The 15,767-nt window shown below is 34.9% G+C and overlaps 1 protein-coding gene across 4 annotated transcripts in view; it reads right to left on the bottom strand.

Moving 5' to 3' along the window:
• LOC145662811 (trypsin-like) overlaps positions 1 to 15,767 on the bottom strand; it is a 108,201-nt gene that overhangs the window by 87,354 nt on the left and 5,080 nt on the right. The window contains exons 2-4 of one of the 4 annotated variants that reach the window (XM_081728700.1): positions 12,338 to 12,406; positions 9,101 to 9,160; positions 1,763 to 1,854 (exon numbers count right to left, since the gene is read on the bottom strand). In XM_081728700.1, coding sequence (XP_081584826.1) covers positions 1,763 to 1,854; positions 9,101 to 9,160; positions 12,338 to 12,406 — 221 coding nt within the window. Of the gene's footprint in view, positions 1 to 1,762; positions 1,915 to 9,100; positions 9,161 to 12,337; positions 12,407 to 15,767 lie in introns of all 4 variants that reach the window. The other 3 variants (XM_081728699.1, XM_081728703.1, XM_081728702.1) reach the window with 3 other exon arrangements.

Below are 15,767 nucleotides of genomic sequence, written 5' to 3' on the forward strand. Positions count from 1 at the left end.
GAAGTTTATAGGCTACAACGTAGTTTCGAACCGTACGTTGAATTTGTTGGTGATGGCGTAGAGCCTCTGCGTTCTTTCTGCATACGTAATCTTGGTAAAACTGTCGAGAATGTTTGATCATGTGAAGGTACTGAGGTGGTAATCGAGGACGCCTTGGATGTACTTGCGAGGTAGGTATATTCTCAGCGGATGCTGTATGGATAGAAGAGGTGATAACATCCAGCGCCGAGTATAGTTCATCCTCAGTATTTGGTGGCTCGAGATGTTCAAGCTTAGAAGTAAGATGAAGTCTGTAGTTATCCCAATTAGCTTTGTCAAATCTAGGGACCTCCCTAGGTGGGATGTTTACAGAACAGTCATGGCGAAAAGAACGTCTGATAGTTAACTTGACTCGAAGGTGGTCACTGCCAAGAGTGTCTAAGACTTCGATGTGGCATTTGCCGGCAAGGGTAGTTGAGGTGTTGACAACATCCGGAGTGGTGTCTGAGAGAGGGCGTGTTGATTTTTGAACTTTATGCACGACGCAAGTTATGCGTGTTGTAATGAAGTCCTGGAATTGAGCCTTCTGACAAGCGGATCTACGTTTATTTGTAATGAGGAGTTTATCAAGTTTCATCTTCCTACTTGACGGGCTTGTGAGATTCTGTTTCTCGGATAAATCATGATCCCCGTGCTATCTCCTAAGATATATATTTTAATTAATTTAATACTATATAATAATTCGGGGGTGCTAAGGTTGATAATCGTGCAAAGTATAATTTCAATTGGCTCAGTAGTTATTACTGATGCTATCAGTCAAAAACTCACGTTTGCTTTTATGTACGTAAGTAATAGGTACAATACGTTATTTCAATAGATATCACATTTACTTCAAACAGCTATGGAAAACAAGCAATAAAATCCTTGTTTGCTGCAAAGATCATTATGTATCCCTTCTTTCTACAATGTCAACTGTTGTCGGCACGTAACGCGATTCCTTTCAAGTTACTGACAAATACAGTCATGTAACTCTATTCATTTCCTGGAAATACCAGATTTTGGTATACGGTATTTTTTTAAAAAAAATATATTTAATAATTTTAGAATCTAAAATACGGATACGAGGAGTATACTATTATGAAACGTTGAAAGATTTTAAAATATCTGAATTTTTGTGTCCATTTTATGTGGAAAATTTTTCTTAATTTATTTTTAAATTGTTCAGTTATAATATTTTTAATTCTGTCTGTGGATCACCTGCACAATCTTCTCGAACCACTAGTGGTCAATGAACTGCAGATTATGAAATGCTTTACACGATGGGCTATTAATTTAATTCACAAAATTTTGTTCCGATCTGCTCAGTAGTTACCGAAAAATAAAGTAACACACACACACACACATACATTTACATATATATATATATATATATATATATATATATATATATATATATATATATATATATATAGGCCTATATACCTGGAGTGAAACTATAAATTCCATATGCCTACGCTGGAAAACGCCTCGATACTTCTGCATTATCGTTTTATGTGAAATATTTGTTCTCTTTACTAGAGAAATTTAGAACGAATATAAATTTATTAGTTATTTCTTCCGTATGATTTTCACAGACCAATGAAACAGTAGTTAGAAGTGAAACAGTAGTTAGAAGTGAAACAGCTTTCCGTCTCCCTGAAATACAGGATACTAATATTGTTTAAGGAAATATACTGACATGATAGGAAACAAACATATAATTTTGCTTTTAATAATTCTTTACCTCAAACACAGTTTCACTGGCTTCCTCACAACAATGAGCCGCTGTTAATATCCATTCGCTATCGATAATTGAACCACCACAGATAGGATCACCTGCTCGGAAAACGCTGAAATCAACTATTGCCATCACCATAACAAGAAAAGGAAATTGACCTTAAAAATATAAAACCATACTTAGAATAATTAGTATATTAAATCTTCAAATTGATATTTTTAGTTCTAAGGTATTTAAATAGATAATAACTCAAAAACCCAAACATTGTAAGTGTTTTTCAAGAAAGTAAATGTGTTAGCTTATTACTTCAATATATCAAAATAACGAAAATGTATGCACTGTTATGAAATGTATGTATTACTTCAATAAGACCCTTTCAGGATATTAAATTTTCGAGTGCATACCACGCACATGGGACTAAAAGTTTTATTTTTGATGACTTTTGACATGTGTATTCTAGTCAGAAAATTTACACTGATTTTGTATGTTATTGTAAGTTAAAATTTAAGAGAAAAGCTGTATCGGGCATGTTTCCCTAAAAGTAAGATCCGACAGAAAACAAACTCTAGAATATTTTTCAGAGTAGGCCTATTTTTAATATAAGCCCCACTACAAGAGTATGCCCTACTCCTAAAATATGTCTCAGTAATTTCAGTCTTAAATCTTGTTTCTTTATACAGCGGTGTGCTAAACTTAAGGGCGAGATAGCGATAGTGTATCATAAATATTATGTACTTTATAGAAATGTTAAAGTCCGACAAAATGTTACCAGAGGTGTCCTATTCGTACAGCAACACGCTTCAATACAATACATGGCGTGACGTCAGCGTGACAGTAGCGCCAAATGGGTCTGTTCTTCAGCACAAAGCAATTGCAGAAAGGGACAACACAGCAGGGCCGGCCTTAAGCCGATTGGACCGATTGCTCCCAATATGGCCCCGCACTTAAGGGAGCCCCGCGCTAGTGCCGTCTACTCTACTCTCCAGTATAGTTTTAACAGCATATTAGGTCCCAGAGCAAACAACTATGTTGTGGTCCCTATGACTAAAGTTTGCTAATATTACATGTATTTATTTATTTATTTATAATAGGTTTCAGATACAGCACTAGGCCATTTTACACTGAAACATTTTAACATTTAAAATTATATTAATACATGCCATTCTGCTCGCGGAGCCCCCGGTCAAGTGGCCATGGTACTACTAAGATGGCTCTGCTACAGACCCCCCTAAAGGGGGGACAAGAGGGGGCCGGGCCCCCATAAAATTTCACGATAGGCTTGCAAATGAACTATAATATGGTGATGAAGTATAATATTATTGGGTCGGGCCCCCCTAAGTTTTGGGGCTGGCTACGGGCCTGCTGCTACTCTCGGTTGTCAAGTACACACAACATATTGCAATTCAGGTACACTCATGTCCAAATGATTGTCGCATATCTATAACTGTCTTTGTAAGAATATAATTTGATAATGATTTTGCAGGGTACTTTTAATACTGATACTATGTGTATAATCGGGAAATGTATATTTGGAGTAAATTTCATAGGAAAAGAATTATAAGTGCGAAAATTAGAATGAGTAAACAAAACTTTGCTAATTTTATTTTCGTCTTATTGTTCTTATTTACTGTTCTTTTGACATGTTGTTCTTATTTACTGTTCTGTTGAAGAAATTTGCCACATACGTGTCTTTGCTGATTATACACATACTAACATTGTAAGAAACCTTGCTAATTAGTTATTAAATTATGTTCCTACAACATATTTATAGACGTGCGACAAAAATGAAATGAAATTTTTGAGTTTTACGTCCCACGGTTATGCCGGTTAGGCTAAAGGAGACGGTGATGATGAGTAATGAATGAAATGGTGGAATGAAGAAAGTGGGAGGAAACGGGAGAACCCCGAGAAAACCCACGCACACGATGTTTGTTCACCACAAAGTTCACTTGGCGGGAGCAGGGTTTGAACCCGAGACCCCTAGAGACATGCGACAATAATTTTGGACATGAGTGTACATCCATGGACTCCACAAGGGAGGGTATGGCTTCTCCCTAACCAGAGGTAAAAGTGAGAGGAAACGAGGGCGGACGTAGTTTCCCAACTTCCAAAAAGTATCCATGGCGTCCCCCCACTTTCTAAAATAATACAATGAACACTGGGGACGGAGTGACGTCAAGTCTCCCTACCTTTTCAAACCCACTTTTAACCCTGTCCCTAACAAGTAAATGAATAGTTTGTATTAAATTTCGGGGTAGAAGCAAATATTTTCTGAATTTAATGCTGCAGTAGTTTATTTTTATTTTTATTTTTATTTTATTTTATTTTATTTTATTTTATTCTTTTTTACGTTTATAACTTATGTTGTAAAAATAGATATTATGTCCAGGGAGTATTCTGCACACCTCAACTCTCCTAACACTCCCCCAAATTTCCTTACATGCAGCCTTGAGTGTAAAACTATTGCTTTCCTTTTTTTTCAGTTTAAGTAAAAATATACAGTATATCATTATTCTGGGTGCACACCCTCATTTATTTTGAGCACCCCACTAAATAAAAGTTCCTGGCGTTCTCACTGATTATGTCGTGTGATACTACCGTAAATACCGAGATACTATCAAATAAATCAGCCTCAGTGCGACTTCTTTCCATACCTTTCTCTTATTATAGCTATATTTAAAATAGGCTTACAAAGCCAGAGAACAAAGTTTGCCCTCTCCTGTGAAAAATCCCACGAATGTTCATAGTCGTGCCATATATTGTGTTCTTTATTCAAATAGGCGACACGAAACCAAATTTTGTAGTACATTAAATCCTTTATTGCCGGCCTCCCTTGGCCTTCACACACATCTTTAATAGTTGAGGCTAGTGATGTCAACCGGCTCAGTTCCAGCCCTGAGCCATCTACTCAGTTCGAGCTCCGGCTCGGTTCGGCTTGGCTCAGTCGAGCCACCGGCTCGGTTCGACTCAGTTGCGATGAGCCATCGGCTCGGCTCAGGTGAGCCAAGGGCTCGAGCCGGCTCGGTGGATAAGCTGTTGGCTCGGCTCACTTCTCGGCTGGGCTCGGTGGTGACAGCCTTGAGCCGAGCCGCTCGAGCCGTTGACAACACTAGTTCCACGAAACTACAATCTCACCTTCAAACTCCGAATGTTCCTTGACCTTCACCCGGTTCGATTTCAACTTCCGAACTGCAGTTACTACTGTGTCAAACATAGGTGTGTTATACATTCAAGCATAGAGGCTCACTTAATAAGTAAAAATATATATATATATATATATATATATATATATATATATATATATATATATATATATATATATATATACACAAATGAAATATACATATTTTGGAGACCTAAGTCATTTTATTTTGTCATAACCTTTGTAATTATAAAGTTAACACTTCATGAAATTTATCAAGATAATTAGTTGTTTTGCAATGAAATAAATTTGTGATTAAAGCTACTAACTACTTACTTCAAAATGTTAAAATAAAAGCCCAATTTTCTAAGTTGGATCACTAAAGACAAACAAAATGTTTTATATTTGAGTTTGTAGTAACTAATTTGTTAATCAGTCTCTTAAATCAGTGGGCACTAGTTTGGTCTCTGTTGTAAATATCATTCAAAAAAAAAAAAACAATGAAATAATAGTACAAATATGTAAAAGTTCGAGTATGCCTACAACTATTATTGTTAATGTCGTGTAACAGCATCTACGTATGTAGTTTTTAAAAGGCATCCTTTGTGTTTATCTAGAGATTTGTTTTGTTTTTATTACTTCCATCTATACTAAAAAAATATTTCTAAGCGAACTTGTATTTTTTTCTTTGTTGTTAATTAGGACGATGTTGCGCCCAACCGGCTCGGCTCAGGTGAGCCATCGGCTCGGCTCAATTGGACGGGGAGACGGTGACATGTAAAAATAATTGAAAATGACCGATATTAGTGTGGAATCCATAGTATTCGGGATCCTTAAGTTGATTGGTAACAGTTTTGGCCCCATTTAATTCCAAAGTAAGCTCCCAGTTGAAGTAAAACCCCTAACATTCCTAGAGGAAGGGGAGGAGGAAGCATATACAATGATCGAAAACGACCGATATTGATGTCGAATCCATAGTTTCTATTGTCGCTCAGATAAATAATGACACTCCAGATGCCGTATAAGTCCGATTTAAGCCCTCACTGACACCGGAGGGTGTTGCGAATTGCTGACATGTGAACATATCGAAAACAATCGATGAAAGTGTCGAATAGTTTAACACTAATATTTACCAATTAACTCAGCATAGCCAGGTTAATTGGTGGCAGTCCTGATACCGTTTAAATCCAAGTTCAGTCTCCATGGAGATAAGGCTCCCTTAGCACTCTTAAGGGGAGTGGAAGGGGAAGACATAAAAATTATATGAAACGACCGATATCAATGTCGAAACCATAATGACGCTTCCAAAGCCGTTTAAGTTCAAATTCATCCCCATTTGCATGTGCACAGGGTGAGGTGGGGAGATATAAATAAAATATCAAAAATGAGATTTGCGTCGAATTCATACGTGTAATTTTCTGAGTCGGAAAAATATGAGATCCGTTTAAAATGACTTTTGGAAAACAGCTAGTACCCACTTTAAGCTGTGCATCTAATCATATCAATTTGATTAATGTGTATTCTATGAAGATAGTTGTGTTTAATGTTTATGTCAGAAGTAAAGTATCTTTTGTATTTTTATCAGCACACTTCATTGAAATAAATATTTTAAAGAGGAAGGTGATCTAAATATTTCCCATAATTCTATTCTCAAATGCAAAGAACGGGCATTTCAACTATTTGTATACATAAACATGTGTATGTGCGTGTGTGTTTCAGCTTAACTTGAATGCCTGAAGTAATTTTAACCAAACTTGACGTGGGAGTGTCAGAAAGTTCATGCAATCATCTAGAAGAAATTTACTCTTGAGAACTCTGACACCATGATGGTATCAATCCTTCTGTACGTTTTTTTTTTTTTTTTTCTGCAGTTTGGCTTTGACACCATAGTTCAACCTCAGAAATGACGGCATCACCACTGCCAAAATGACATCCTCTGAGTGAACAATTATTTATGAGAAAAGAAATGTCACTTAGTGCCAGGTCCGGTGAGTATAGGTGACGCGATATTTCATATAATTTCAGTGCCTTCATCATGGATGCATGGGCAGAATGAACTTATGTATTGTCGGTCAACAGTAGTACACCTTTTCTGACAAGTCCACGAACTTTCTTCTTCAGTTCCTCTCGTAGCTTACTCATGGAAATAATAGGTACTAGTAACAGTTTGTCTCTAATCTGTCATGATGACCCCTGCACAGTGCCAGAAAACGGAAATCATTACCTTGGCGGCAGAATTCTGCACTCATGCCTGTTTTGGGAGTGAAGAAGGAGAGGTGTTTTCTATTTTATATGTAGAGACGAAACCTTTTCGCTAATGTGATTTGTGCGAAACTTAAAAAAAAAATGCGTATATATGTTTCAAGAAACTTTTATAAATAAACAATAAACTTTTCATTTCAGAGCCAGAAATCACGTTTATATTATCGCGAATTTTTGCGAAATTCGGCATTGCTTGGGATAAATGCGAATGAAAATGAAAAAGTGGAATTCGGTTCATTTCCAATATTATTTAACTTTAAGAAAACGTTGCATTTACGAAAAAGCTCTGCGAGCTATTTGATCCAGAAACTGTTTTACTTCATAAAGTTGTAGACATCAAAAAACTGAACTGATGTTTAAATCCTTGACTGTGTTTTGTGGTGAAAATGTTTATGATTTGCTGGTTGCTTACTGTGAATTTGAAAATAAGGTTATTGAAGTTCTCAACATGAGGATAAGGAAGTTGACATAGTATCATTGTTAAACATTTGAAAGTTAACCGCAGGTCTTTTGCTGTCAGTTCGTTACGTTCAATATGTTTGCCAATCTCGAGTGTTGATGCCGAAAGATTCGCTTCCAAGTATAAAAGACCTATGATAGATACTGACAGGAGACCAAACTTAAAGAAGAATTGGTAATATCTTGCAGCATGTTATCCTTTAACTAAAGATGAGGTTAGAGGAAGTATTTAAATTTTTGCATTAATTTCTATATTTCAGTGAATACATTAGCTAGAATGTGCACCTAATCAAAGTATATCCTCATTTTTGTATTAGATATGCCTTACTACCAAAAATATACTGTTTACAAGTTCCATATTTTTTTAAAAAAATCGTGCTACATTTAAAAAAAAAATAAATGAGACACGGTTGCGAAAATTGTGATAATTAATGCTACAAAATATCAAAATTGTTGCGAAAAAGTTTCGTCTCTATTTGTGTGAATCATGATATGTTATTGAGCTAGTTATGCTCTTGAAATTGTATAGGTCTACTTGGTATTTTCTGTAACATGTGTTCTCAGTTTCGTATATTGCTTCCTAAATGTATTACTAATTAAAGGGAAAAATAATTAGTTATACAAGAAAATTATCGAGTAAAATTTCATATTCATTGAATTTACGTATATGAGTTACTTTCTACGTGTAACGCTCAGTGACACCATGGTAACGGAATACTTGGGTACGAACTTTTCAAAATAATAATAAATACGTAAAAAGACCCTCAAGAAACACCTCTGAATGAACTTTTTAAGTTATAAATAAATCTATGGGAATTGGAGAGTTAAGCGAGCATTCTACAAGTGATACAACATTTACGCTAATTGTAATTTAGACAATTTCCTTCAGGATATTTATTACCCGCAAGGTATCAGATTCAAAATTATAACAGAACCTTATTAATAATTTCGATGGTTATGACGGAAAATTGCCTACAACTCTGCAGTGAATTGTGACGGATATTTATTTAAGTAAAATATTTATTTGTATGTTTAATTAATTTGTTAAGTAGTATCTCGAATAGTAAAATATTATAGACTTCAACGCGTATATATATATATTGTGAAGTCTATAATATTGTAATATTAGAGATACTACTTAACAAATATCTTACTTAAATATTTATTAGCCACTGTAGAGTGCAGGTTGATTGTAGTGGCTGTAGAAGGCATGCTGGTGAGAGTGGCTGAACGGTAGCTAACACTTTATAAAATGTCACTCTCAGCCACTGAACACTAGCATGCCTTCTACAGCCACTACAATCAACCTGCACTCTACAGTGGCTAATAAGATAGGAACTTGAAACTTACGTCAGTATGTCGTCTAGAAACACATTCTGTGATGCAAAGTTTGTTCCGATCCGTAAAATATAGTGGATGTGTTTTAATGCGTATCCATAATGTACTGTATACGTTTATATGATTAAACCAAACTTTCTTACCCCTATAGGCTCTTCTTCCGTTATAAATGCGTCCTTGTCTTCCAGTATCAATACGTCCTCCTGAAAATATTACAGTACTTCAATGATATTGTTTGCATAAATCAGATACAATGATATGCATTATTACTTCGTACGGGAAATATGTCGTTCAAGAAGTTACAAAACCTTTAATTTGCAAGCACGTAGAGTAAAGTTGCCCAAATTGCATAACCTAACACAGAAAGTACATCTGTTCCGGCAAATTTACACGTTTGACTAATTTATCGACAATAATGCCATCATTGGAACTTAAACGTAATTATAGACGAATTTGAAAATCCTAACGCCATTATAACTTCTTTAAAAGTTAAGAAAAGGAAGATCTGCAAAAGGTGCAATTTAGACAACAGTTTATTAAATCACACAACAGTATTCCTTATACTGCTATGCCAATAAATAGAACATAATACCATCAATTAGAGTCTCCGTTCAAACTATTTGCAGACTGTATTTAATGAATTGTCTCTTATTAATACCAAAAAACTTATTTACCATAGAATAATCTACACAAAGTAATAGATAATAGCCTTTAAAAGGCTTTAATATACTGCTCTTTGATTTTTTGTGTATTTTTGTTGCAAGTTAACTACTCACTCCACTAGTAGAAATAGTTCAAATTATAACCCGTTATTTTTAACTGTTTTGTTTCTTGTGTAGCTAGTGAGATAAGGTCTAAGCACAGGATCACAAAAATTAATCTTTTCATAATCATACAAGAATCATTTATCCACTGATCATACATGCCGCAAGAACCAGAAGTGGGAATAATGGATGGTCAAGTTTGATGGGTTTAATCCATCGCCCTCCTCTGAGGGTTATCAGAAGTGCTAGCTGCAGGGAGGAAGGAGAGAAACGATACAACGACTGAAACGCCATACCAATAAATGGATCAGCCATAAGTTGTAAGACAGGTCGATAAAGGTATGGTGATTACCTGCCCCGTATCGAGTAAATTACAAGTGATAGGTTCGAAACTACATGTTCAGAAGTATAACATTTCACAATTCTCCATAGCTATAATGATATAATGCAAATAGTAAACAGAAAGAGAACAAAATCAGATAGACAAAGTTATAAGATATTAAAATATCATTAATCTGAAATGAATTTCTAATAACTCTGAATTAGATTGTAAATAATTACCTGGAAGGAATCTAAATACATATTTTACGAAAAAGAAACATAACTCAGATTATTTTTTAAAAATTCTTCAAAGTATTTTAATTCTATATCGTTTCAAAATTCCTACAATTACTTTTCAATGATAGTTTTTCTAACACAGGAGTGTTTCACAATTTGTCTCTAAAATCTGATTGGCACATAGTACATATGATAGAGCATCACGAGAAATGAAAACGAGCAAAATTTAAGGTGCTATGGACCAGAAGGATAAGAGCTACGGGACTTCAAAATTTGAATATCCAAAAAATTATATCATGAAATGGTGTACTTTAAAGTAAATATCTTGAAAACCGTTAAAGCAATCAAAACAAAAGTTGCACAGTATAATGAGAACAAAATGTCCTATCGAAAACCACATACAGTGTTGCCATAGGTGAAGCAATGTTGCCAACTCAGCATAAAAGTATTTTGTTTGAAATAGCACCATATACAAGTGTGCACAGATTTAAAATGCACTATTATCACTAAACATAACAGTGAAGTGTAGTGGTACAGTGTTGCACACAATTGAATCTACGTGTGCTGAAAATGTACAATGGAGGAGTTTGATATGTGGCAACAGATGGTAATAAAGGAATCTGGGTCTCACACTATGAATTTAGTTCAAATGCATAACACAGATAGTGTAACATAGCAAAATGTCAGCAGTGTCACAAAATACTGATGCATTTGAAAAACGAAATTGCGTGATGCCATTTTTACGTCCTGTGTCAGCTCCGAATCTATATGGGAGTTTAAAGTGGGATCTGAATCACTATGAAAGAGAAAGATTACAATGAAATGTAAGGTGAAAAGTACAACAAAAACATGGGTGAGGCGGAATTGGGACCCGCGATGCATAATATGTCGGTTGTCTAGCCTTGTAGATCACACGGCTATTCTGGCCGACTAAAAACGAAATGAGGTAGTAATAAAATAATTATATATCCAATGTGAATATGGTAATATTATAGTGTACACACATAATCATATGGAATGAGGAGAAAAAGTAAAAAGAATATGCCACTTAACACGAAAAACAGAAACCAAGAAAGTACGCTTCCAAATGTTGATAAGATAACTAAGAACCAGTTTACAGAATTAGAAAACACGTCTTTCATTCCTCGTTTGTATCATTTGGTTTTCGCGAGTTGTCTGCCTATTCATCGGGGCTACAGAAGTATAATACAAAAATCCTTACTTGTTTCTAGTGCATTACTTTATTACCCTTTGTTGACACATATCAGACTTCTCTATTGTACATTTTCAGCACATGTAGCTCCAATAGTGTGTAACACTGTACCACTACACTTCACTGTTATGATAATAGTGCATCTTAAATTATGCACACTTGTATATGGTGCTATTTCAAACAACATATTTTCTGCTGAGTTGGCAACACTACTTCACCTATGGCAACGCTGTTTCTGGCTTTCGATAGGGCATTTCGTTCTCATTATGTTGTGCAACTTTTGTTTTGATTGCTTTAACAGTTTTTAAGTTATTTATTTTAAACGTACATAATTCCATGATATAATTTTTTGGATATTCAAATTTTGAAGTCCCGTAGCTCCTATCCTTCTGGTCCATAGCACCTTAAATTTTACTAATTTTCATTTCTCATGATACTCTATCAGATGTGCTATGAGACAATCGGATTTTAGCTACAAATTGTGGGAACCTCCCGTGTAAGAAGAAATATTTCTTTTATGTAAAATTTCTCCTGTTCTCCTCTGTCAAACAAAACCAGCAATTCAACAATGTCAATCTGTAAATAATGATCAGTTTATGGCAATGATATTTATCAAAGAAATCAAGATTCTTCTTCCTGCATTTGACCTTTCAACTTTTCGAAATATGTATGCTATTGATCAATAAAAAAAAATATTGATAACTTCAATACTTAATATTAACTCAAAGTTTGAACTTAGTTACTAATACTGCTATTACTATTAGCATTATTATGTTCTTCTATTATTACTACTATTATTACTCAGCACGCTTTTCTGAGATTAGGTAAAGGAAATAAAAATCTACCTGAGAATAAATTTCGTTTTCTCTTCTCTTTTGTACCTTTGTGTGCACCAACCAACTTCCCGTTTGGCCCTGCATGGAATTAAAATCAATGAACAGAATGTAGTGTAGAGGTTGCAACAATTTATTATAACTATGTAGATTGGTTTATCTAACATTCCAGGGCTTTAAGTATTTCATCACTCTACTCAATGAATACTTGATGATCAGTTAGCTAAAGTTTATTATGAAAATGAAATTAAAGCCTACTTTGATCCAATCGGTAACTATTCAAAACTTCCCTTCAGCCGTCTTTTCGTTAAAAAAAAGAAAAAGAAAAAAGAAAAGAAAAGAAAAAAGAAAGAAAGAAAGACATATAGAGTTAATTTCATTTTTACATATATATGTATATTTTTAAAGTAACTTTGAGTTTTACAATTTGACAAGTTTTAAAACTTACTGTGATGTAAAATAGAAGGGTATTCTCAAGAATTTTTTTTTACTATTTACTCCTACACAGTCATTCTGTTTCAATTTTCGAAATAAGTATTACATCTGCCGGTAACGTATAATTTAAATTGTTACATCATTCCATATCGTACTATGGGAACTTACTATTAAGCATATAAATAAGGATTATTGCTACAACAATGATTATTTAATAAAATATTGATTATTTTCGATACTAATAGAGCAACTTTCAATTATTATTTGTTGTAATCAAATAAATAACTTATTTTGAATCACATATTATAATCTCAAGGTCACATTGCAATGGAAGCTTTCTCTCAGCACTGAAAATTCATGCAGTATTGCATTTTTACGTCGAAAATGTTTTTCGTATTCATCATTTTTTAAAATTCTTTCTTAACGAATAAAAGTTTTCAATTGGAATATTGATATATGAAAGAGAGAGAGAGAAAGAGAGAGAATGAGAGGGAGGGAGTTCTTGAAGAAGAGATAAGTCTACATTAGCTTCGGTAAACTCAATTCTTAGTTCCTATGTTCCTTCCTGATATTTTCCTTGGAACGGAGTAAATAATTGCCTTTAATCATTATAATGTAACTGGTTCATTGCATCACGGCTCACAAAGTATATCTACCATTGTTAGCATTTGTACATTATTTCTTATCGTTTTTAACTGTTGTAAGAAAACAATATTATGTTTTCTTCTTATAACAACACTGTCCTCAATCACTAAACTTCTTTTGTCATTCAGTGACGGAAAATAACATAATAGAAGAAGAAAGTATATCAGTGTCGTATAAAATAATAATAATAATAATAATGAAGTAAAACACTACTTTCCACGCTAGAAATTCTGAAATTTCATTCATAAAATTTACTTCAAAAAGATAATTTTAGGATTGACCCCACGCAGTGGATTTTGTGCTCAAGGAGGATTACCCAGAATATTCGCCGTACTACTTTCACGACTTGTGTGTTCAAATTCCCCCTTGGGGAAATCTGAAATCATGACTGGCTTCAAATTATGTTTGCGCGTGATTTTTCTTTTCTGAGAAGTAGTAATGCGGAGAGTTTGAACTACAGATACTTGTAAATTTCATGGAAGTTCCTAGAACAATGGAACTTAGTAATCATGACATTGGACTACCTTTCGCCCTCAAAATATCTCAGATACATCGAGTCATAGATGTCGTGAATGTTAGCAAGTGGATGGACATGAGTAATTCCATTTCGCGTGCAGTGCATCACATAATTCCTTAAGAGAAGATGGAGGTGGGAATCTACATCGGATTCGTGTTGAACTTCATCTCCATGTTCCTCAAACCACACCGCAATGGTCCAACTATGTGAATAGGCGCATTATTATCATGTCGTCATTGCCCAGAAGCGACATCTGAGCCATAGGTCCCCTGAAATGGCTACTTAATCATGGGCAGTGACTCTATCATCAAGCGTCGCCACAGAACCCACTAAAATCTATGATTTTGTAGCCCATCTTACGGTTGGGCGGAGACACCATTGAGCTACTCTTCTTTGGGCGTCAACTACAAATAAACAGGGCTTGTGGTTTGAAATAAGTTAAATGACTCACCCGATCATATCACAAGTTTCCAATCAACATAGATCCATGTTGCATGATCGTGGCTCTATTGGCATCGTGTTACAGCATTATTGCCGATATCAGAGGTTTCGCCCTTGCAACCCGATCCCTTATGTTCCCAACATATAACTCGCGATAGACTGAGATTATTCAGAAAGACTATGGAAAGTTCTGGCTAGTTCCTACGTCACTTATACCACGGCCATACGGTAGTTCTACCCGACAGTTCAGTTTGATGCTCGGCGGGACATCACTGAAGTTTTTATTCCGACCACTATTTCTCTTCGCTAATGATGCTTTGAAGTAAGCTTTTTAGGCCATTATTACCTTGGATATTGTCTCTCGCTACACACCCAACATGCTTGGAACCTTTTAGAGGTTGGCACTAAATAACACAGTGCCAGCAATGTGCTGTCTTTTGAAATCAAAGTGGTCGGCCATATTACACTATAACCGTCTGTTCAGTTCACTAAATACTGCTGTTCTCTTATAACCCACGCACTACGGAGTTTCTCAATAACACACCACTATTAATAGCCCTGCTCGGCCCTCGCTGCCTAACCATTCTCAACTCAAACATCTGATGTTTTCAACTCCTGGTGTATCCATTACATTGATAAGTAATTTAAGATTTCATATGCCAGAAATAAGTTGAACGCCATTGCTTTGTGACATGTTATTCGTGTTTATAGGATCTATACGGATCCAACGGATCCATACGGATTAGGATTCAACCTTAAGCTGAAGGTGCACAATTCATATGATCTTGGTATGATAAATGACTATACACTCCAAATCGACTAATGAATAAAAATGTATATTAAGTTAAAAATTATTCCATTTAAATTGTTCTTTCTAGATACATGTGCAGGCTAAAAAGTATTTGAATTTGCTCATATCTAGGATACAAGAAAAGTACAGTAATTAAATTTCATGTTGTTTTGCATTTTTCTTGTATATTTATTTTTGAACTGGAATTAAAGTTGCAATAAGCTGAAAAGGAACAGAGACATACAGTATATCGGTGTGATGTTGTGTACTACATTCTAAAAGTAACTTCAGTTTTTCTGGCAATCTTTCTATCACGCTGTTATTAAATTAAGCACAGATATAATGCTATTCTTCTTCATTAGACTCAATTCCTCAATTCCTTCATTAGATTCACCCTTAAAAATTTCATTGGAACGGAGAAAATAATTACCTTTATATAATGTAAAATTCAATTCTAACTCGGAGCGAGCGGTCCCGAGTTCGATTCCTGGTGGGAACACTCGGTCGAAAAAGTGTAACAGCTTTTACAGGCCAGCCAACTTGAGTGAGTTTTTACCTGGCTTTCCTTCATTTACACCAGACAAATGCCAGGATAGTACCTAATATATAGGTCT

Source organism: Thermobia domestica, chromosome 10 (genome assembly GCF_964235325.1).
Source record: "Thermobia domestica chromosome 10, izTheDome1.hap1.1, whole genome shotgun sequence".
In the NCBI taxonomy this organism is placed as follows: Eukaryota; Metazoa; Arthropoda; class Insecta; order Zygentoma; family Lepismatidae; genus Thermobia; species Thermobia domestica.